This window comes from Mercenaria mercenaria, chromosome 8, assembly GCF_021730395.1.
Source record: "Mercenaria mercenaria strain notata chromosome 8, MADL_Memer_1, whole genome shotgun sequence".
Classification (NCBI taxonomy): domain Eukaryota; kingdom Metazoa; phylum Mollusca; class Bivalvia; order Venerida; family Veneridae; genus Mercenaria; species Mercenaria mercenaria.
In genome coordinates, this window is record NC_069368.1 from 4,649,674 (window position 1) to 4,675,572 (window position 25,899).

At 34.6% G+C, this 25,899-nt stretch overlaps 1 protein-coding gene across 2 annotated transcripts; it reads left to right on the top strand.

Moving 5' to 3' along the window:
- The first annotated feature begins 4,119 nt into the window (after nt 1-4,119).
- Nucleotides 4,120-23,016, top strand: LOC128558931 (uncharacterized). 2 transcript variants are annotated; one of them, XM_053549264.1, is made up of 9 exons: nt 4,120-4,330; nt 16,012-16,215; nt 17,391-17,522; nt 17,951-18,071; nt 19,507-19,602; nt 20,139-20,216; nt 20,485-20,626; nt 21,032-21,228; nt 21,780-23,016. In XM_053549264.1, the coding sequence occupies exons 1-9, from the start codon at nt 4,280-4,282 to the stop codon at nt 21,872-21,874; spliced, it is 1,116 nt and encodes a 371-aa protein (XP_053405239.1). In that variant the 5' UTR covers nt 4,120-4,279; the 3' UTR covers nt 21,875-23,016. The 2 variants fall into 2 exon arrangements, with proteins under 2 accessions (XP_053405239.1, XP_053405238.1); XM_053549263.1 differs by lacking the exon at nt 4,120-4,330 and adding an exon at nt 9,666-10,012.
- Nucleotides 23,017-25,899: the final 2,883 nt, after the last annotated feature.

Below are 25,899 nucleotides of genomic sequence, written 5' to 3' on the forward strand. Positions count from 1 at the left end.
AACATACTGGTTTTGCGACCAGCCTACGCAGTCTGGCCAGGATCCATGCTGTTCGCTTTCAAAGCCTACTGAAATTAGACAAACTGTTATCGAACAGTATGAATCCTGACCAGACTACGTGGATGCGCAGGCTGGTCTTGATCCATGCTGGTCGCAAACGCACTATATTGGTTTTCCCACGGCGCGGCTCATATCATTTTCAGGTGTTTACATGAACATTAACGTGTAAGCATTTGTTTAGTTTTTTCTATGTACAGATGAACGGATAAATTCGAAAAATGTGGAATGTGACATAACAAAATATGAGCTATGTATACGATGATGCAATGCTTCACTTAATTTTCGTAAATCGTAAATTATTATTACTATTATTTTTATGCTTCCCGAAGGGCGAGCACTTTGGTTGACACTTTGTCCGTCTTTCCGTCCGTCCACCCGTCCGTCCGTTGTATAACTTGAAAAGTATTAACGGCATTTTATTAAAATTTCACATAATCATAGAGCAATCAAAGAGCAGTGTCAAAGAACCATAGCTCTACCTTACCTAGCTGTTGGATTATCTCCCTTTATTATACAAAATAAGGCTTCTTGTCCGGAGCATTACTTGAAAAGTATTAATGACATTTCATTTAAACTTTACAAAATCATAAAGGCCGTTGACAGTACGGTCTCAAAGAACTATCATGATTGGTCTTATAAAACTGCTTTTTAAACAGAGAGCTATAAATTCTTGCACAATTTTTAAAACTGGAAGCGTGAACAATATTGAAGAAATTGTTGCTCTAGGAAGTCGTCGTTTAGGGAGTAAGACTACGTTGACGCATGCAGAATACATGTATGTATAATGCTATTTTTAAAATTTTGCGATTTTGTCCAGATATATTATGCATAGAGATCTATACATAAAATTTAGTTTTGATATTAATTTTCCTTTTTATTATCAGTACTGTGTTATTTATTGGACTGCTTTCATTTGTTTACAATATTTCTATATGGAATTACGCTACATGAAATATTGGACTACACGAAGACATTGATTCTGTATATAAATCGTTTTCCTCGTGCAGTCCAATATTAAATACACAGTCCAATATTAAAATAATATTGGACTCCACGTGGAAAATACTGTACTAAGTCCCATTGAAAGCAGTCCAATATTAAAAATACAATACAGCGAGAACAAAGGTGTGACGTCATGACAATGTTTTAAAGATTGCTATTTATAAAATCCGTAAAAAGATCCTTTGGAAGCATAGAATGCAACCAAGCAAAATAATAGCAGACTCGGTTTGACTGAGTCTGTTCATGAGAGGTAATGGAAAGTACAACGCCCCTCGCGCCGCCATCAAAAATCGTCTTTTCCAGGGCTAACTACATGATTCCTTTGAGGCCGTCTTCTCGTTGGTTTATGCAAGCTGTAGGATTCCTGATGTTGTAGGAACTTTCGTATTCTGTGCATCCCAATATTATATTTTCCTTCATTTTCACCATATTTGTATAACTGTGGTCTATTGAAACTTCCAGGATGCGAAGCATTAAAGTATGTTTTCTTTAAATATTATTCCAAGATGTGATGTCTTTACAGTTAAAAGTCCTAACAGCGAATGAAGCAAGGGTTTAGTTCCATAAACGTTTATTCCATGTCTTCCTCGCTTACTGTTTCATCTTCGCTTTCCTCGTCAGAATCCTCAACCTCAAAGTGTTCTTCAAAGCGTTTCTTATTTTTCTTCACTACTCGCTTCACTGCAGATGGCAAACTTACACCTTCATGTCGTAATTTATTGTTTTGCTCAATTACCGAAATATGGGTAGCATTCTTCATCAGTGGAAGCCAGTACTTTTCAAGAATATTTATATATTGTTCGATGAATAGTTTTCTTTATATGGCTGTTAGCGTTCCAACCCCATTTCAGAGGCACATCCTTCGCTTTCTCCGTCATCAGTGTATTGGCCGTATAATTTGTTATATCTTTCTTTCAAATTTTGTACGACTTCCCACAGATGTAGGCGAGTGCGGGAGGTCGTGGGTTAGATCCCCGGCCTCGTCATACCAAAGACGTGAAAAATGGTACTAGAAGCTTCCTCTCTTGGCGCTCAGCATTAAGAGGGTAGTGCTAGGACTGGTCAGCCCGGTGTCAGTATAATGTGACTGGGTGGGTATCATGTCACGTGTCTACGGCATGATATTCCAGTGAGGCAGCACTATAAAGTTGGGCATTGTGCTCACTGCTACAAGTAGACACCGTCGTTTATATGACTGAAAAAATGTTGAAAGAGACGTTAAACCCGAACACACACACACACACACACACACACACACACACACACACACACACAGAGATGTAGGTAACCTTCCATGTCCTCAACATCTTCTTCTTTTATCACATTGTCATTCCTGTCTTCAGACCTGCTTTTTTTTCGTAGGCGGTTCACTATTTCCCGGGCACCAACAACTTTTAACGTGTCTTTGCATATCATGTGGTTGTGAAAAAAGTCCACAATCGTCTCAAGCTTGTCCTCTCTTAGCCGTTGTGTCTTCTACAGTTTGAAACCCAACAGAAGAATGATATGTACCATGTGTATCATTCCCTTTTATAGTCTTCCTTTTTTGAAGGTGATTTGTCAGCTGATTTACATGTTTCTCCTTTTTTCTAAAATAGTTTTTCCCTTTATTCTGCTTTCAGACATATAGCTGCCAATATGTATTGTACATGTGATGTTTGTGTTGCCGTTTTATCAAAACTCAGCCAACTGCTGCAACATCGAAAGACTTAAAATAACTAGAGTCAGTTTGCAAGAAGATATTTACTCGACAAGAAAAGGACAAACATCGCATGAATCGTACTAAGCCGGGTCATCACCAACACGACTATTGTCACCAAACAGGAAGACTATAGAATAGTATTCGACAAAAGGGTAATCGATAAAGATTACCTCACATATTCTTATGGGTACTGTTATATACTAAATCTTTCACAGCAATATTTGTATGGTTATTCAATTAATAATATCCGCACAGTGACATTATATAAATATCATATGGCAACGTGTGTGACATTGATATTGTCAACCCGAGGGCAGAATGTCACCCGAGGCGAAAGCCGAGTGGTGACATTCTGTTTCGAGGGTTGACAATATCAATGTCACACACGCTGCCATATGATATTTATTTTATTATACCGAACAAAATTAAGTACATAAAAAAGTAAAAAAAAAGTTTTTAATTCATTTAATTCAACTGTTTTAACTTTTGTCTGAATCGTCTGTTTACACATTAAACAGTGACGTCACTACTATATGTGTACAAGGGAGGCAATCATTTCATGATTTGGCTGAAAACATTGAAGTAGTTATTTGCCCTTATATGACATTCAAAATATCAGCGCGGTCACATGACCTGACAGTCACTTTCCCTCGGTCACGTGGCAAAAAGTTTGAAAATGTGTTTGATAGTGATAATATCTCTTTTATGGGTAATGGGATTTTATCATTGTAGACAAAAGTGAGGTATAATAATGTTTTATGTGTATGTAAATTGTATACTTTGTAAATGAAATGCATTGAAAACTAATTCTTTGTTTTTGTTTGCTTCTGTCACACAAGACATTAATTTAGAACATTAAATACACCCATAACCGTGACACATTTACAATAATGTTCGTGGTAATTTGATCTTACAAAGTACGACACCTTTTTACGAAGAACGATCTATAACAATTCACTTCCTTAAAATAAGGTGTTTGTAAGCATTAGATGTTTCCGATTATTATCTGATTCATGAGACACCGACATCTACACGAAATTAAAAAATAATTTTAGGTCATATGAAGAAGTACTTTGCAAAACATTTATTTTAGATTGAAAGTATGTAAACAGGCATAACATAGATTATAAACTGTATCGCAGCAGTCAAAATTTAAACATATAAAAAGTGGTCTAGTGGCCCCGCTTGTACAAATTTCTTGCAAATAGTACTTTAAAGGGATTACATGAAAATGGTCTTGGTCCCATTGATAATTTAGGCACACAAAGACTAATGACTTAATCTATTGAATCACCTCCGTACTGTAGATTTTATTTATGCATGTACACACATATATATCAATGCATGTGCATATGTCGCGATGTACCTTTTCACGGGAGTTAAATTTCAAAACTGTCTTTTAAAACAGAAAGTTTGTGTATTTTTACACTGAAAAATTGATGTATCTATATTTTGAAAAATTAGGAAACTGTGTTTTTTAAACACTGAAAAAAAATTAAAAGTCTGTTAACTGTGATGGAGCATTTAAGTCTGTCTGGAAGTTACCACGAAATTGGCACAGAGCTGGTAAGGGTTAGAGTTTTATTTTTGGTTCAAAGTATCCAAGACGCTTGTTAACAATATTGTCGTTATGCAGTGTACGATGAGGTCGAATGGTAATTTCACTTCTACCTCTTATAAAAACGCCTTTTAAATGGCAAACATATTATATAATATTATAATGACAGCATGTACATTAAGTTTACATCTCATGTTTAATGTCACAGATGTGTAGGTATTGTGGAATTTGTCCAGAAACTCGTTTGTTCATTATTTTGTTGAAAAGTATTTGAGTACATGGATTATTATCGTGCTATGTATATGAATGCGACACGTTTTCAGGTATATTAATTTGAATATGTAGAGAGAGAGAGAGAGAGAGAGAGAGAGAGAGAGAGAGAGAGATGATGAATGATCAAAAGATTGTAGATCTAGTACTGAATTATTGATCGAGTGAATGCGAGACCCTGGCGAAAATAAATATTTTTCTATTAAAAACACGTTCAATAAAATAGAGGATATTCATTTTTTTTCGATGATCTTGAATGCAATGGTATGAAAATAAAATATTTCATGGGTGGCGTAGTCACGGTGAAATATGGTGTGTTTTGTCAAGGATTATTAATATAATAATAATATATGCCATCAATATCACCGAGCAATATCAATTTTACGGAGTCAGAAAATGTGCATAATATCCTTTTTAACATAATTTTTATAGATCTAAACACAGGTGGCAGTAACGTACCCAGGATACAGTATAGAGAAAAAAAACTAGCTTTTTTTTACGCCGTTGCTCGCTCGTTGTGCGTTAACGATTTGCAACTGGGCTTTGAAGATTTTTCTGAAAGATTATTCACTTGCCCAAAAGACGGCCAACCATTTATAAAGAAATAATTTTTTGAAAAAAAAAAAAATAAATAAATAAAATTACGGAACTGGAAGCAATGCACATGTCAAAATGCTCATAAAGAACTTTCTAATGGCTCTTTTTGGCATTTTGTTCTAAGAAAACATTATAATTGTAATATATGTAAGTGTATATGGTTCATACTGTATCCTAGGTACGTTACTGCCACCTGTGGATCTGAATATAAAACTGCGAATATCTGGAAATATTACAAGTGAGTTCAGATCATTCGTACGCAGATATCTAGGGATACTGATATTACTAACGTTAAACATGAAATGGTTATTTCAGCCATTATTTAAATATATAAAATTCATGCACGTCCTCATTAACACATGAACAGATCAATGTCACGTCGACATTTGTTTTGGCGCCACGAAGGCGCTGAGAAAGAGTGCTGCCGCATTATATCTAGAGTAGAAATTATATAATAGAGCGGAGTTAAAGCGATCGCGAAAACTGTTGTGTTTACAAACTGGCCAATCAAACTCAGTGACCTAAGAAATAACCTCTGACATTTGAATTATTCTTTTCCAATTAAAGCGACTCTCTGGCTGAACGCGCTCCGCGGATTACATATTACTAAACCCGAGGATGAAAAGTGGCGTTGTTGAAACATGCCAAACATCTTATTTGTCACAAAGGTTAACATACGTCGTTTACCCAGTTGCGACCCTCTCATTGTGCGCAACAAATTCACGCATCGAATGCCTGGATGTCACACTCGCGAGATTAAGGACAGATACTACTAAATTACAGCCATGAATTATTTGGTCAATGACCACTAATTTTGTTGTGTGCGAGGACGTAGACTGTTCCCGTAACCTGATATCTAGACAACCGCCCCAATAACTCAGTGGTGGAGTATCCGTTTAGAGTGCGAAATTTTAATTTTTCAACTAGGTCACACAGGACCTAATAATAGATTTTTAACTGAAAAATTGAAAAAGCTTCCTGTCTGAAACCACAAGGCCTAGGCCGTTGATATTTGGTATGTAGCATTATCTAGATGTCCTCTACCAAGTTTATTCAAATTATGCCCCTGGGGTGAAAAGAGGCCCAGCCCGGGGGTCCCAAGTTTTAAATAGACTTATATAGGAAAAATCTTTAAAGATCTTCTTGTCTGAAACCGCAAGGCCTAGGCCTTTGATATTTCGTGTGTAGCAGTGCCTAGTGATTCTCTAATAAGATTGTTAAAATTATATGCATGTGGTGAAAAGAGGCCCCATCCGGGTGTCACTTGTTTTACATAGAGCAAAAAGACCTTATAACTCGGCAATGCTTGGGCCTAGGACACTCCAAACAATAGAGAGGTTGGACCTGAAGAATAGATGACCTTGAATCCAATAGTCAAAGTCACACTAATCTTTAGTACCAAAAGAAAAACGTATAACTTTGCAATGCTTATGAGTAGGACCCTCAAACTTAGTAGGGATGCTGGTCCTGACCAGTAGATGACTCTGAGGGCAAAGATCATTGTCAAGGTCACTAAAATGCTTGATAACTGGGCAATGATTGGGGCTTAGACCTTCAAACTTAATAAAGAGGTTGGTCCTGACCAGTAGATGACCCTGCGGGAAAAGGTCAAGGTCATCGTGACCTTTAGTACCAGAAACTTTATAACTCTGCATAGCTTTGGTCTAGCACTCTCAAACTTAGTAGGAAGGTTCTTCAGGTAAGTCTGTTTTCACTGACCTTTACCATGAACTATTGACATACTTTCTGTATTTGAACGTACAGCAATGGAATTTGGACCACTTGTACTCTTTTTGCATGATAAGAAAACAAATTCCAAAGGATTCTTTGGCCCGACTGAACCCGGGACCTTGAATTCTCTAAGCGGACACTCTACCACGTCGCCATAAAAGCTATCTGATAGGCAAGGGAGTGGAAGTGCTGTATTATACCTCTACTTAACATGTTATCTACAGTACCTTGATATCAGAGCAAAACTTATTTTGCCTTACAGACATATCTATTGCAGTCAATAAATTTATGTTTTCATACTTTGTGTCCTGCATATCCTAGACTTTACATTTTGTGTCCCAACCACTCGGTATTAAATTTGGTCTGGTCCCTGCGTCCAATCCTGGGGTTCCACACACTGATGACCAATATTTAAAACAGACCTTGCAACCTAAAGTTTACAAGATGAACATTATATATTTATATAGATGTGCCCTGATTTTCAATTTTTGTTTACTTTTCTTCTTTCACTTTCGAGCTCAAAATGACGTAGCGCGATCACGTGATTAGACACACTGTGCATGGAATTTTTATCTTAATAATCTCTAGGTCAAGTTCGAAACTTTGTCATGTGGGGTCAAAAACTAGGTCACCAGGTCAAATCAAAAGAAAAGCCTGTTAACGCCATACGCCACATTCATGGCCTTATCTTTAGTAATGTTTATCTTGATGATTGAAAGATAAACGGAGAAACAGAGTACAAATCACTAACAACAGACAAGCAGAAAGAAATGTTACAAAAAATGAAAGACAAAAATTTCATTTTCCTCTGAAAACTGTCACAGCGCCAATCAAACATATTAAGAGACCTTTAACTCCTTGTTCTAGTGCCAAGAGGACGACAAGGAATCACTCATTTCAGTTATTCTTATTATAACAACTGAAGAGAAACTACAGCTGGAAATATACTTAAATATGCTAAAACATGATTAAAAAAAAACTAAAAAAAAATGACAAATGGTTGCAGCATGTGTAGTGTGTTAGAAAATACTCCCCCGCCCCCACCCCAATGCGAACCTGACTTCAATATTATATGGTCAAAACAAACAAAGGGACAGCAGAAACCCTGTCAGTTTGTATATTAGGTAAGTTGGTCTGTTCTATGATGTAAAAGTCGCATGTGGTAAGCATTTAATCAAACAATCGATATTGTCAGTTGATATTTTATATATAATAAGGGAAATGAAGAAAACCTTGATGCTTTAATATCAATAATCATAATTGGGGAGTATTTAGTACGAAAGAACATGGCGTTATTATCTGGCAGTTGATTTAGTAAAATACTTATGGTTTAAAATAAAGCTTTTCGTGTGTGCATTCAACAGAACGGAAGTGCAAATCAATAGCATATTATTACTAAACATTAAGTTTCTGTTGCTGTCTGATGTTAAAGTGATTTCATGGACCTACCCATATCAAAATCCCAGGAAAATGCTGTTTACTTAAGTTAAAAGTCTATAACAAACATTAAAGAAACAAGATCCACCGTAATGCGTTGCAATTGTACCCACCGCACACTGCGTTGAAATCATTTTTGGTCGATTTTTTCATATGCTTGTAATGAAAATTCACCTATTACAGAGAAATAGTTTTTGCTTGACAGGGCCGTACTTACGATTTGCTGCAAATGTGCTCAGGGGTCGTTTTGTACAAGATTTTACCATTTTTAATGGGAATTCAACAAAAACGGCAGTCCCTCGTCAGACTGTACAGAAGTGTTTACATTAATGACAAAGAATTACACTGAACAAGTGTTTCTGGTTGGAAGAGTACACATGTGGGCTCCTGTCTCACTAGTTGTTTTCAGTCAAACGTGAAAAGGTCATTAGAAAACGTACCGATGACAGCATCAATGTAGTCAGTCGGCCATATTTCTCCACCGCTTCTGCGACGAATCCTCCACCGCTGCTGCGTTGGAACCACCGCTTCTGCGAAAGCTATGGCCAGTGTGAATTTCAAAAGGCGTTTCATTCATCAAATTGTGTTATTCTTCAGTAAAACCTGGCAAAATGGTAGTAAAGAAAAGCACTAAAATGTCGATATTTTGGCTATAGAATGTACCTTGAATACACCCATAACCGTGAAATATTTACAATAATGTTCGTGGTAATTTGATCTTAATTACGACACCTTGATATGAAGTATGATCTACAACAATTCATTTTCGTGAAATAAGATGTTTGTAAGAATTAAATGTTTCCAATTAGTATCTGAATAATGGGGCACCGACATCTAAACAAAATTAAAAAGGATTTAATTCATATGAAACATTTATTTTCGATTGAAAATATGTAAAGTAACATAGATTATAAACTACTTCTAGTTGCCTCGCTTGAACATAAGTCTTACATAAAGCGTAAAACCATCAAAGACAGGTGCTACAAAAATGAAGTGCATACAGCTGTCAAGAAAGTCTATTAAAATAAACGCCCAAGTTAATGTTTTAAAGGTATGTAGTCTTTTCTTGACAATGCATCTGCCCACAAGTCAAACTGTAAATATTCCTTTGGGAAAAAAAGGTTATTCCGTTTGGTTCCATGTGCATCGAGCCTGCAACATTTTCGTTTATGTCATGTTGGGCGACCTGTGGTTTTCGACTTATTTATTTTATTCTCCTGACCTAAGCCCCAATAACTTGGTCCTATTTCTCTTGCTAAAGAAAATGCTCACAGATAACCGCTATGCTACTAGAAGGGCCCTGGCTTCTGCATTGTCAGTGTCCCAACAGTATACAAAGGGGAGACTACTTTCAAACACTTCGGCCATGGATATTAAGCGTACAAAATACTTTAAAGGGATTATCATTTATATGTGAAAATGGTCCTGATCCAACTGAATCATCCCCGTACAGTTGATTTTATTTATGCATGTACATATTATATATCAATGCTGTGTGTGTGTATTTTTACACTGAAAAATTAAGAAATTGTGTTTTTTTTTTAACACTGAAGAATTAAGAAACTGTTTTTTAACACTGAGAAATTAAGAAACTGTTAACTGTGATGGAGCATGTAAGTCTGACTGGAAGTTACCGCCAAACTGGCACAGAGCTGGTAAGGGTTAAGAGTTATTCTTTGTTTCAAAGTAACAAGACGTTTTTTTAACAATATTGAATGGTAACTTATAAAAAAGCCTCTTTTAAATGGCAAACATATTATAGGATATTATAATGTGCATTAAGTTTACACCTCGTTTAATGTCATAGATGAGAAACTTGCCCGTTCAGGTACTATGGAATTTGTCCAGAATCTGGGACTGTTTTTGTTGACTATTTTTGTTAAAATGTATTTGAGTACATGGTTTATTATTGTGCTATGTATATGAATAGGAATGTTATTTTAAATATGTATATATATAGAGAGAGAACGGTCAAATCACTGTAGATCTACTAATAAAATAGGGTTATTATAACAGTAGCTTGATCTGGGATGCAGTATTCGGCTCGAGTGGATGTTGCCAGATCGGATCTCACGAGGCGCACAAGCGCCGAGTGTGATCCGACCTTACAAAATCCACGAGAGCCGAATACAAAGTCCCAGATCTAGCTACTGTTATAATGACCCTTTTATTATATACCTTTACCATTTTGATTCTTGTTTTGTTCTTGAACGAAATCTTCAATGATTATCGATATTAAATGAAACTTAGTGAAGTTTTTATGTGCGCTATTTATAGAAATGTCCTGGGTCATGCATATTAATGAAAATAGTCCGGCAGCATACAATACGGAAGGTACAATACGGAATTTAAAAGGTACAATACGGAATTTATGTCTGTCTGTTCAGATTTAATTGTGAAATACAAGTCGATTTTGTACAGAATTTTTATAGGTATATAATAAACATTGATAATGTGACAGTTGAGTCCAATAAGTTCAGGGGTGTTCAAAGATAATCCGTCATAGATCTATTGTAAAGCAATTATTGGATTTACCTGTACTGGAAAATAAACAGTGTCGATTGTATTGAGATCAACTGCCACATTATCAAAGTTTATTAGTAGTACTGGATTATTGATCGAGTATATCATGCATGACCCTGGAGAATAAATATTTTGCTATTAAAACACGTTCAAGAGAAAAGAGGATATTTACTTTTTCGATGACCTTGAATACGATGGTATGAAAATAAAATATTTCATGGGTCGCGTAGTCACATGGGAAATATAGTGTGTTTTGTCACTGATCGTTAAGATAATAATAATAATATATGCCATCAATATCACCGAACAATATTAAATTTACGGGGTTGGAAAATGCGCACAATATCCTTTCTAACATATGATCTAAATTCTTAGATGATTTGTGGGAGTCTATCTTGCGAATATCTGAAAATGTTACAAGTGAGTTCAGATCATTCGTGCTCAGATATTTAGGGGATACAGATATTACTAACGTTAAACATGAAATAGTTATATTTCAGCCATTATTTAAGTGTATAAATTATTCATGCACGCCTTCATTAACAAACGAAAATATTGTAGTCACGTCGACAAATTTTTGGCGCCATAAAGGCGCTGAGAAAGAGTGGCGCCACATTTTATAAAGTGTTTTATGTGAAATACGTTTCAGAGTCGAAATAATGTAATAAGATGGAGTTAAACTTAATTCACACACTCGTAAAGTCTTCTCTTTACTACAAATAAACTCAACAAAAATATACCTTTTGCCTTGTAGCGATGCAAACCGTTTACTGTAATACACATTATACGGATATGTCGATATATTATACAAATAATATATGCACCAGATTTGACAATTTTTTTATGGCTCTCTCAATTTTTCCACCTCATCGGAAAACACGACGTCCAGGGAAAAAAAACGAGAATTTAGCTCTGAAAACCTGTTCCAAGAAAAAAACAACAAACAAAAAAAAAAAAAAAAAAAAAAAAATAAAAAAATAAAAAACAAGTGCCTTCCACAGTGGTGTGCTTGGACTTCACACAAATATAATATAAACGAATATAAATATGATAGTATTGAGAAAAGTTATGCAGTTTTCAAACACTGATAATAACATCTAGAGCTTTCTTTATGTACATATATCGCAGTTACATGAAATTTTAATCTTAGAATTTGAAACATCTGATACTATCGAGGTGCACATTGTACATCAATTTACCTAATACCCGATTCGGCTAATTGTAACTGAACAATGAACCATTGTTTACTTCCTCGATACCTTTTACTGAAGTGGTTTACTCGTTATACTACGTGAATTACCTCCCTTGTTTTTCTCAAGAACTGTATAATGCATTTATTTTTATGTATTAGACTATGAAATGTTCCACACTTTAAAATTTCATGTCTTTTTATAAGTTGTTTTATTAGATACAAACTGTCAACTTGGTGTAGACATTTGCCGAACCATTTAGATTGTCGTTTCTCGGCTTATTTATAATCTCTTTTTCGGCAACGCCGTCTAAATTCGTGTTCGTTACCTATGCCACGTGACTTTAGTTTGCAAATCAAACTATTTGATAACGCATTGTAGATAATTTATCAAAGTGGAAGATTTATGCAACACTCTGCCTGATTGGACGAGAGTGTCAATTTCTTTCACTCTGCTGATTGTGCTACGCTGAGTAAAATGTAGACAAAGCGTTTATCCTAAACGACGCTGTTCACAGTTTTAAAGCTAACTTTAGCTCAGTATATTTAGCAAGAATATTGATATATCTCAAAATGATAAGTAAGTTTAATAAATATGATAAAATTCTGTTCAAATACCAACATATATCAAATTAAAGAAAGAGCTGAATACGGTCTGCGTATCACATGAATAAGGGTGTGATAAGAGTCTTTTATGTAGAGAAGTGCTTTTTAAAAGATTTTCCATGTTACAGTTGTCGTCTGTATATGAAATGGTTTGTTGCTTTTGTGACTTATTCAGATTGCATATTAAAATGAGTACTTATTTGCTTTGAATATATTTGTTATAAATTATTTAATTGATTTATTATATATATGAATATTTTTCTTTAGTACGGTATGCAAATATTGAACTCAGTTGAAATCTGTTTTATTATATATATGCCATATAATGACTGAATCTCATTGCACTGAAAGGAAGGTATGCTGCATACAGTTTATCTATGTGATATGACTACGGTGAAACTTTGCTTATGAAACAGAAATATTGAAATAACTACAATTGTATGTTTTGCTTGACCTTCACTTTTTTATCGGTGTGACGTCATTGTCCAAAGATTCATGAATAGCGAATATGCATTTGTTAAAGCGGGATCAGTTGGCCTATTTTAGAAATAAATAAAAATAATAAATAAAAAAATCCTTTAATTGATTTTTTCTCATATATTCTAATCAAACTTGATTTGTAGCATCTTTATTAGGCCCGCAGCCACCTTTGTTCAGCTGGGACATTTAACGCCTTTTAGGGGCTGCTAGAGCTAAAACTAGAAATGCCTTTATACAGCGTCTCATGTACAGCTTGGTGGATCTTTGTCATACTTGGTCTGGAGCATCATTATCAGGTCCTCTTCCAAATTTATTTATGTCGGAACTTGGGCCCTTATTAGGGACCACTATAGCTAAAAGTAGATATGCCTTTCTTCGCATTAACCACTAAAATGTAATGGATTTTTATCAAACTCGATGTGTAACAATATCGTAAGGTCTCCTGCTATTTTGTTACAAATGGGGATAGGGACCAATTTAGCTAAAAATATAAACACGTTTAATGACCTCTTCTCATGAACCGCTTCATGAATCTTCATCAAACTACTGCTGTAATTATTCGTCTAAGGATAAACGAAACAAAATTGCAACCCTACGAAACCTTAAAAAATTAAAAGAGAACCATTTAAATTGTTAAAGTGCGGTGTTTAGTTTTGCAATTTGAAAAATGTTAGATGAAAGATGAATGTTAGATGAAAAATTCATAAACTTCTTTCCTTATTACAATTCGCCGACCATCATTTTTAAAGATATTTCTTGTTCAGCTCTAATCTGGGAGACGTCCTATATACGGTATCAATTCACGGTCCCAGACGGCCATATTCCGTTCTGGAGCCTACATTAAAAGTCTCACACTGCATTTAAGGGTGTTTCACAGTTCTGGCAGCATTATTCTGTCCAGCGCATTGCATTTGTGAAACTTTCACTTCATTCTATAATTCGGCTGATAATATTGATAATATAATGCAATCGCTTATCTAAAGGTGTTTTATTATTGCTTTTGTAGGTTCTGATTTCCTACATAGGTGTTACTATTATCGGGTCACATTTGTTACTTGTCTTTAAGGGAATATTCTGTTTGATTATGTATTTTGTGTATTAAGAGATAAGCCTTCTGTTCTTGAGTTATTAAGGTCACTATATGGTTAATTAGGGTTAATCTGTCAAATTTTACGGACAACACTCACTACTAGTGAAATTAGTTTAAATTTATACGTTAATAGCTGGAGTTTTTCCTTTAATTGAATAAAGTCATAAACTTTTTAACAGCTTGGTTCTTTCTTTGTTGGCTGGATTTTAGAGTCAATGGATATACCCAGAGTCGAACCTAGGAGACAGTAACCTCCCTGATATATCACAGCAAATCTTATTGCCAGGGTCGGAAAAGTTCAAATCCCAGTAGGATAAGGTCCACATACCGAACACAGGTTGAACTCGAGAGATAGAGTCATTCTGCTCACGGGATCGGCTGGTGCGAGGTCATATATCTATTTGGCCTTGACCGGTGTGCCCTACCGGTCATAAAAGCACTTGCTTGACCCTTGGCGATACAACAACAACAATCCTACGCAAAACGGTTACATACATAACGCGGAAAAGTAAAAATTATTCCGCGGGGCGTGTTACCTCCTGTATTTTAATACTATTTAAACACGTTTACGCGTTCGCACAACGTCAGCCTGCTATGTTTGGCAGGCGTTATACATACGCTATGTAAAGGGCTTCCATTTTCATCGATTTGTCTACTGAAAAGACATATAAAGATCGATGACTTAATTTATTGAATCACCCCCTTACTGGTGATTTTATCTATGAATGTGCTTATATATATAAATTATGTCGCGGTGTACCATTGCGCTGGAATTAAATTTCAAAATTGTTCTTTTAAAACAGAAAGTTTGTGTAGTTTTACACTGAAAATTAATGTATTTTTGCACTGACAAATTAAGAAACTGTGTTTTTAACACTGAAAAAGGTAGAATATATTAATTGTGATGGAGCATTTAAGTCTGACTGGAAGTTACCGCGAAATTTGCACAGAGCTAAGAGTTATTTTATTTTCATTTCAAAGTATCCAAGACGTTTGTTAACACTATTGTCGTTATACACAGTGCAATGAAGTCGAATGGTTCGATCAATTTATTTATTTATTTAAGTCATATGGCGAATTATATCAAGGTTATTTCACGCTTATATTGATTAGTATTTTAGTGATACGACAGCTGCTACCACACGAATAAGTAATGTCTTTGAAATTGCATGCATTATTACACGAATTAGTAATTCTACGGATTGTATGACCATTTTTACAAGAATAAGTAATTTGAGGAATACTGCAGCTGCTGTCAAATGAATAAATGATTTTCGGGATATTACAACCATAAACATAAATAAATAATTTCGTAGTTACTTTAGGCAGTATCAAATTAACTTGTTATTCCTATGATATCACATCCATTTTTACACGAATAAGAAATCTTATGGTTACTGTGTCCATTACCAAATGTAAAACATAATTGCCGCAAAATTACAGACATATTGCACAAATATGTAAATTCAGGGATACTGCAGCCATTACTAAATGAATAAGTAATAAGCACGGTATTACAGACTAATAAGCACGGACATTATTACAAAAGAAGTCATTTCAGGGATAACTTTAACCATTATTTATGCATAAAAGTTTTTAGGGATACACTAACCTACAAGAATTAGTAATTTCAGGAATAGTTCAACCATTTTGACACTAATTTGTAATTTCCGAGACACCGCCACCATTTTGCTTTATGTTGTATGGAGTTTAGAGTTTAGATGAATTAGTAATTGCAAAACTCATTGCTAGAATTTCTGTTTTAGGGAAAAAGAACAGAGGAAAGTTTAAAGAAAATTCTCAAAGAGTTCAAAAATTCTGACATATATGAGAAAACTTCCCAGTATATAAAGACGTCAGAAGGAGCGCACGTGTTATCAACGTTCAAAGATACGGTGAAGAAGTATTGTGGTAACTATCTCGAAGAATTTAATGGATTGGCTGATGGTGCGGGAGTGGATGTCAACGATGTAAGAAAAATGTTTCAACCTTATTTCCCCCATTTTCTTTGTTTTTGGAAAAAAATGATGCCGGGATAGTCAAAGAATACCATACACTCAGATGTTTCTAAGTATAGTGTAGATTTTACAGCAAGTTGTTGTGAAGGGCCATAACGCTCAGTAGGTTCCAATATTCCCGCTTTCATAGTTTTTGTTATTGTATAGTGTATACCTGCTGTTTTAATTCCGATCGTATAGGGCAAACCCATTATTTTAACTGGGGACCAAACGCCGCTTTTCATAGAATAACACACAAGTGTATCATTGAAGGTTCCTTGTGCACCGCCGCATGAACACGTCGGCGGATGTCTCTAAATTTATTTTGTACTTTTAGCATGTGTATTGTTGAGTTCTGCTCAACCCAGCGCTAGAGAGCGTGAACGATAGCATGCATTTCCACTACCGTCCATAAACAAGCTCAATCAAACCAAGACTGCAATATTTTCATTTTTGTCCGTACTCCAACTGCGTGTCCGTACTCAATATAACTCGAATGGAAAGTTATTATTCTTGAAATTGTGATCGAGTCCACCAAATTGTGAAATGATATGAACAATTATTGGTAATTTTATGTTTGTAATAATGAGAGATAAAAATCGCTTAAAAACCTTCAGGAGGTGCTTTTGATAGCGTTGTTTATTTCCGGGCCCTGGATACGGACATTTAAAACATGTTTACCGTTTCCAAGAACAACTGGAATGGTAAATAAAAAATGTACCGGAATCGTCAAGTCATCACGTATGAAAACAATACATAAATCGCCGTGAAATATATTTTTATGCAAGAATAGCGACAATGCACCTTTGTTTTGTATATTAACATCTGCAGAAGCCCTTGGGATATGTTTGTGACCTCGACCTTAGGTCTCGGTCACAAACAATCCCGCGGGCTTCTGCAGACGTTAATACACAAAAAAACGTGTATTATCCCTACAATAACCTACGGCTTACGCTTCGATTGGACGACAGCATGAAATAAGATAAATGCCGCATTCCAGTCCCCGTATCAGTTGTTCCAGGTAAAAGTAGGCATTGTGAATTGATGTACAACTGTACTCAACGGGTACTTGTTACCGTAAAGCCATGATAAAAACGTTATATATAATCAATTGTTTTTTTATCATAGTTTTAACTTTTTTTGTAAAGCTGTTCCTACTGAACTGTGACTCGGAATTTGCTGCAATATTAGAAGAAACCCCTGGTAGCAGTCATGACGTGCTATATTCATCTCTATACGACGGTTGTACAAATATCTCCATGGAAACAGACGCAAGGGAGGTAAAAGTCTTTGGTTCCCTATAAAACATATTTTGTGTCTACGTATATAACTGAGATGTTATAACAATATACAGCTGTGTTTTGCCTTGGGCCGTCCACGATTATAATTCGAATTTTAAAGCTTCTGGTTGCCAGGGTATGAAGCACATTTGAGCCGCGCCATGAGAAAACCAATATAACTGCGTTTGCGACCAGCATATTGATCCAGAACAGCCTGCGCATCCGCACAGTCTGGTCAGGATCCATGCTGTTCGCTTTCAAAGCCTATTGTTATTAGAGAAACCGTTAGCGAACAGCATGGATCCTGACCAGACTGTGCGGATGCTATATATCAATCATTGTACCGCAAGTAAGGAACATAAATAAACCAAACTATAAAGTTTGATGCAGTTGTTGAGAAAGTTGACCATTTTTATGCCATGTTTTAGGTGTATCTAGCTCATACAGAAGATATCGGTCCATTTGCCAGAGATTTGGGCGTAATGTTGACGGCAAAGTTCACAGTCGGCGGGAAGGTTACTGAATGCTGGACAGATTATCATGTTCCAGGTACCTTTCCATGTTTGATACATTTACATATTACAGCATTGAAGAGTAAAGTGTGGAGCATTTGATACGATGGTCGTGAGTTCGAATTCTGATGAGAGCGTAGGGACTGCGACTATGATTTCTAAAATTTCTTTACGATAAACGGAGTACTGGTCAGAAATCAAAAAGCAGTCTTTGATCGCAGTGTACATAAATTGGGAGAACATTCTCTATAGTTGACTTAAATATCATAGGCTTAGGAGCAGGGGGTGGGGCATTGGGGCCAAACCCCTATCAATTTTGAAAGTGATACTGGGCAGCATATGCTTTTGGTACCAAAAACACTGATTTTTGTCAGAAATAACAGTAGATAGAGGGAAAAAGCAACTTTGAGACAGCATTAAGATGTAGTGATAAGGACTTGGTGTGATATGTTTTGTCAATGAGGGGAAGTTTATTTGTCAAAAAATCGTTTTCTAGGCCAATGAATATACATGTATATACATTTTAGGTTTAATCTAAATTGGAGGTCCGTTTGAACGAGCCAGTGTCACTGTTACTCCTACTCATGAGGTCCGTTTGAACGAGCCAGTGTCACTGTTACTCCTACTCATGAGGTCCGTTTGAACGAGCCAGTGTCACTGTTACTCCTTCTCATGAGACACCAGCACTTGATCAGTTTCTTCAAATTATCAGAATAAAAATATTTTGACCTAGATTGAGTACAAAATAGGCCGACTTTATGTGACACAGATACATATATTTGGAACATTTAGCTCAACTATTTTAATAGTAAATTGTTTTAATTCAACATGACGATTATAAATGTTAAGAAATTATGTCTATGCATTTTTGTTTGTCTCGTCAGTATTTGGCCATAGTTTTGTCATGACAGAATTTTTGCCTTTACCCTGCAAAGTCTAATTACTGTCATGGTAAAATAAATAAAATGAATTACTATACAAAACGTTATACTTCCATAATAACATAGTCTGTAAAAACCAAATTCAGAAAGATGTGAAAATGGTTTACCATGACCGCAAAAAGCAAAATAATCTAATATTGATACAAAGGTTATAATTCCACCTAGACATAATGCAGGACTTGAAATAAATCGATTTTATGAAATTTTTGCCATGACAGAATGATATATTCTCTTGCATTTTCCCATGGTAAAAACTGCTTTACCATGGGAAAAGCAATGTAAAAAAGCCGAGATTAATGACATAGCAGATCACTTAGAAACTGGTTGGTAAATAGTTCATTTTAAGGGAGTAAAGCGCGTATAAATGTCAAATACCAGTCTGAAAAATAATAATCAGCAGCTGTTTGGTGCAAAGTTACCTGAAAATAAGGGGTAAAATACAGAGACGGGTGTGATCAAAGCCATTCATGTTCCCAAAATAGTTGGGATAAATAAATGATAACACATTGTAATTTTTAATTTCGTTTGCAGGAATATTATCCGGGTCCAAGTTCTTCTTCAATAGTCATGGCATCATGGCAGGAGCCAACACCATTTATCAGAAAGGAGTCAACAGAAATGGAATTCGTAATTGTTCATGTTTTATCTATTTGTTTAAGTCAAGCGCGTATATTTTAGTACAAGTATTATGTGTCGCGATTAATTGGTAAAAGTATGGACCCGTAAGTACGTATTATGATAATCAATAATTTCCCTTCGTTATGCGATTTAGTTACGGAAACAATTACTCGTCTGAGCTACAATTAAAGACCTGCTCCAGCCCTACTTTTTAACCTGAAATTGTCACTGAAAAAGCATGAAAATCCTGATTATGAGCAGTGACGCCTGTCAAAATAGAGTCTATTTTATATAAAATTCTATTAAAATATCTGCGGTTTTGCGTGCTAAAGTGTGGCGCGTGTCCGTTAACTGTTATCTATTGTAATCAGGGGTTGCATACACATAATAGAATTTGAATAGCCGCGGAGCAGGGCTTTAAGGACGAGAATACGAAATTACCAGTTGTGATTACGGGTGAAATAGCGTGCTTATATAATCCTGTGAACATTCTTCAAATATAAATAAATACATTTAATAAAGAAAACAACACACTTTACTTTCAGCACGTAAATTTATGTGCCGGTCGTTGATGGGAATTCGAGATGCATCCCACGCAATAAAACTACTCCAAAAGCAGCCAGGTAGGTACTTTCACTTCTGGAAGAATCTCACGCATGTGACAATATCCAGAAGTCTCTAGGTAGATCCTTTATTACAGTTAGTTCTAAATACGTTACAAACAATTGTGAATGTTCTTTTTTTAATAAGAACGCGTAAGCAGTATATTGACGGGTAAAAATGAAATATAAAGCGATTCTAAAATTTTAGGAAAATGCAAAAATCGAGTCATGTTGTTAATGTACTTTTCCATAGCAATTACGTTTAAAAGACAATGTTTTCCTGATTCAGGTATTGCGACAGCTTACTGTTTCCAGTACCTGCAGAGAACATGTAATGGAGTAGAAAATACTGTAATCGAAGTAGCAGGAACATTTGATGGTAGTCACGTGACCGTTTTCAAACCTAAAGGATATTATCATCATTGTAACATGTATGTCCTTTTTTACATGCCCAAAACTGAAAGAAAGTCAGTTAATAGCGTGTTGTGTGCTTAACCTATAGACTCTTGAAATATAACTACCGTCTTAATCAAATAACAAATACATTTTCATGAATTTAATTTTACTTGACGTAGATTTCGATATATCATACTGCTTTTCACGATGGATACTCTTCTTGTAATAAAAAAATATCGCAAAATAGGCCTGCTTCATTTTGAAATATTTAATACATTTTATAGCTTGAATACCGTTAATTGAATGGTAACACTGTCTGCGTAATACAAATAGTCAAAACATTCATCAATCTGTTCATGAAAGAGGTAATGCTTCTGTTTAAAGAAAAAGATCATCTGTTTTTTTTTTTGTACGATAAAGTTCAGATTCTACTGTTGCAGGTTTCAACACTTGCACCACGAATGCCACCCCGAGGAGAGCTCGGTACACCGAGCTGCAGTTATTTCACAGTATGTCAACAGAGGACAAACACGAACGAAGAGGCAATTGTTGAGTGCAATATCAAATCGTCAAGATACAAATTTTCCAGTTCACCGAAACGGACAATACCCAGATTACCTGGCGACTGGGTCAACGGGTATACGTTTAAGACAATTTTACCTTTAGTATTTATTGTGTTAAGGTGTCGCCTATATTCAGTGACAAGATACAACATTTATAATTTAATGAAAATAGTACTTACTGCAAAAGTTCGTACTTCTATACTGTATATTTGATAATTTTCGTGTAGATTTATTTTAGTGATTTCGTGCTCATCAGCCTTATTCACGGTGCTAAGAATATGGAAACCGTTGGTGTTTTAAGACGTGAAGAAAATTAATATTCGCGAATATTTTAAATTCGCGAATGCCATTATTCGCGAAAACTAGCGAAAAAAAAGCATTGCGAACATTACCCAATTTACAGTAATATCTTTATACCATCTAGAGAAACAGTTAGAATGACGTATGTTACATATTCGGATCTTGGAAAATAAAGCCGTAATTTATGTAAAACCCTATAACGAAGTTATTTGTTCGAACAATAAGTCAGGTAAATGAAGAATCATTAAAGTTTTAAAGAAATATGTACGTCGATAATGATTTTAAATGATACAACATACATTCATTATTTTCTTTTATATTCCAGGAATTTTCGACGTAGCTGCAGGGACGATGGAAGTGTATACTGATATTCCGGAGAACTCACAACCACAACATGTGTTCAAAGTGCCCAAATCTTAGTTTGTTTCCTATCTTAAATAACACTAATGCATAATAATAATAGAGATTGCGAGTTGGTCCACAGGTTTATGTATTTTGAAAACTAGCCTCAAAACTCTTATATCTGATTGGTCGTTTCAAAGCACAGTCTGGCAAAATTTGATTCAATCTTAGACTGGTTTCAAAACTCAGTTTTATATGCGTTACGACTGGATCCGAAAGGTATAAAACTGAGTTATGACTCTGGTTGTTTTCAAGCACACTATTGATATTGACCAATAGAAGGATATCATTCGGAGGCTTGTCTAAAAACTCATTTTAACAATCTTAGAATTGTCTCTGTCAGCGAGTTGCAAAAGTTTTGTTATCTCAGGTATATATGATCAAATTGTTAGCAAATTACAGATATCTTGAGACACTTTTGCTTCTTACGCAAACCTGTGTGCCAATGCAAATTACTTCTTAGTGTACTTTAAATACAAGGTTAAGAATGAAAATTATTACCTTGCAGATGTATTATTACAGTTTGGCGAGATAATTTTGTGTCACCGAATCCGATTAAGTAAAAAATATGTATTACTGAAATATCAGTGACTAATGTACAGTGAATGGGTATGCGTAGGCGAAACGTCACAGAATTTAATATTTGCGTAGAAATACTTTTATCATTCACCTTTTAAGAATTATAAAATTTGATCATATATATATATATATATTTTTTGATTGAAATCTTTTTGAGACATTCTATGCGAGCTCGGTTGTGCAGGCACCATAAATAAATATGTGCACGAATACATATAGTTGTGTCAATACATGTATATGATGTTATATGTATGTATATGTGTGTATAGATATGTGTGTATGTGTATATGTAAATACGTGTATGTAGATGTGTTATAACCTATATATATGATATTTTTATGAAGATGAATTGTAATCTATATATGTGAATGTGTTTTAGTACTTAGATGTAATGGCTCTCTTTATTTCGTTTTGAAAGAGAGCCAAAAGGTTTAAGAAATAAAACAAATAATTATGATTAATTATAATTATATGCTAAAAAAAAATGAAAGTCGCCTTTAAAAATTACAACTACAAGCAACACGAATTAGACTCTCTTTAGTCAATGTGTAGGCTTGATTATATAAATTTGAGCAACTGTTTGTTAAGGAGGTAGGTTACCTTGTTATAAGGGTGAAATCAAATTAGTTGAACCGCAGCATCGTTTTGTATTTCGTGTAATATGAAGTTTTAACTGTTAAAATCTCAGATTCGTTTGTCTCTGTCCCTTCAAGTTCAATTTTTATCCAGGTTTGAAGAACATGACCCTCCAAATGCATTTCATATTGAAAGAAGAAGGAAAATACGGATATTTAACACTTTTCAGTGTATTTTAGTTTCATTAATATCCGTAGAAGTCAGCATAATCTATAATATTACTAGTATGCACGTTAGCTTTCTAATATAAGCTTAAAATATATATGTCGCGGGACTCGTGTTTCCATGGTAAAGCATTTTCTTTCATTTTTAAACAATTATGTATAAAAATAGGGGTTTTCGACGGCTTCAGTGCCATTTTGTTAATGACCAACATGGAATATTTGGGTAATATTATTAGCAAAATACCAAGCACTATACATGGTACCCTATCTTTCTTAATGTTTAAAGTAACCATGGCAACAGAGATGTTTAAAATGGCTTATGTCTTGCCTTTTGTCGTAATTTCTTATCAAATAATATTGAATTAGGTTATCTTTCTAGTTGATGTAGCTTTAAAACATATTATTTCTAACGTAAGTTATATTTTCGTGTTATCTGTATTTATTCAAACAAATTTCTAAGCTTAGAATACTTACAGCAGTACCCCTCGTCTGGCATTTTTCATGGAAAAATCGTTCAACATGCTACTATTATTCTCATGGATATTGGTGAAATGAAAATAAAAAGCCGATGCTGTGTTTCTTAAATAGACTAGTGTCAACGCTTTTGAAATTTACATTTAGATACATAGGTCACGGGCTTCGTTTCCATGGTAACATCAATTCAATTCAAGAAACAACAATTTTCTACTGAAATTTGAACAATTTTAGATCTTAGTTTTAGTATATAAGTAACAAATTATCAACGGAACCTGAAAAATAGGTATTACAAATCGACCTGCTAGATTTTTTATTTGAAAATGACCGTAACAAGTAACCTCTCAGCCAACTATATTCCAAATAACATTGGTTACCATCATCCATTTTCTTACATTCCGCATAACATTCAATATAACTACACAAAAGAAGCAAAATATTGATTATTATTCAGAGCAAAAGACTAAAAAAAAATATTTCAGCAAATAATGGTTATTTGAAAATAATTTGAATAAAGAAAATGCACAGAATTACGTACTTTCAAGATAAAAGCTATTCATTTTGCGCGGTAACTGACACGTAACGTCATGACGTCAATGACGTCATTTTAAGGCAACATTGTTTTGAAGCGTTTCTGCGGCAATTTATTCATTATTTCTGCATTATTAAACCATAAAGCGTCAGATCGAAGACAGGTCTATGATTTGTTTTCAGAAGAATGAATATACAAACACATTTAGTTTGTCGTAAACGTCGTCGTAAATCGTCACGTTAGCTTCCGGTTGGACATGCGCACATACAAATATAAAGGTAACCTACCTCCTTAAATGACCTAGATTCCTTATTAGTTTTCGTTTCGAAAAAGGACCAGGTTTTTTTTTTTCATCCCGTTTTTTTTCTTCTCAAGAATAGAGAGTATTTGACGTTTCTGGTATATAGATTACAATTCAGCTACATAAAAATATCATATGTATAGGTAATAACACATCTACATACACGTATTTACATATACACATGCACAGACTTTCTAAAAATTAAAAATCTGTAGTACATACGTATAGGTTCAACAGTATTTACTACGACTGCTCCATTTAAGTGGATCCTCAGAATGTGTAGAATTGGTTTTTTAATGCACGGAATATTTTCTATATGAACGATTTGCATATCCGTCGTAACGAATGCATTTGGTATATATGTTAATATACATCGCAACATATCATTATGAACATTTATACACGTTTTCTTGCTGTAACTTTTAATAAGAATACATATATTATTATATACCGGTCGCATTACGCACAAGATATTATTAAATCAAACTGTCTTTTAATATTAGAAAGAACGATTTCTTTTTCTTTTACTGTTTGAACTTAAATTGATGCCACACGAAACCTAATTTGAATGTTAAAATTGCACAACAGTTTTGATAAGTACATGTAAATTCATGTAACTATTTCAGCCTTACTCTATGTCACAAGAAATTTATTTGGACATCAATATTGTATAATATGTTTTAATACAATGATATAAATCAAGGTTAAAATATGACGCTTTGTAAAATGTTCACAATATACAAATACTTTTGATAACATTACATGTATGTATGTGTAATTATAATTAATTTAGGTATTATATGTATTTTTTACTTCTGTAATAAGGATGATCATCACCTTTCACATTATATGCAGTTAAATTTGAATATTTTTGATTTAACTTCCAATCTGCCATTTACACTTGATACATTCGTGGTTGAAATTTGTAACCTGCCTATAAACACCTGTATACTTCTTCTTCTTTTTTTTTAAAGCGGGAAAAAGTAAAAAACATTAATAGCCTAATCTACCTATACCTAAAAGTACATTTCTTGTTAAACTTATTACAATATCTATAATAATGATTATACGAGATGAACTAGGCATTGAAAAGGGGCACTACCCATGACCTACTCATAAACATGCTTTTCAAGATTACTTCCCTTACCCTTTTAGCTATGATCGTTTCCATTTTTAAAAGTGTATGTCAATGAACGTTAGGGGTCTTATTAATACAAGAAAACGAAAACAAGTATTTCAATGGTTAAAGCATCAAAATTTCTCAATCTGCTTATTACAGGAAACACATCTAATTAACGCAAACAGTAAAATATGGCAAAATGACTGGAACGGTGAAGCATTTTTTGCGGCATACATT

What these genes read in the sequence shown, in the direction of transcription:
- LOC128558931 (XM_053549264.1), top strand. Translation starts at nt 4,280, where the DNA reads ATGGAGCATTTAAGTCTGTCTGGAAGTTACCACGAAATTGGCACAGAG. An exon ending in TGGAAACAGACGCAAGGGAG is followed by an intron (nt 17,523 to 17,950) that starts GTAAAAGTCTTT and finishes GCCATGTTTTAG; the next exon opens with GTGTATCTAGCTCATACAGA. An exon ending in CCTGGCGACTGGGTCAACGG is followed by an intron (nt 21,229 to 21,779) that starts GTATACGTTTAA and finishes TTTATATTCCAG; the next exon opens with GAATTTTCGACGTAGCTGCA.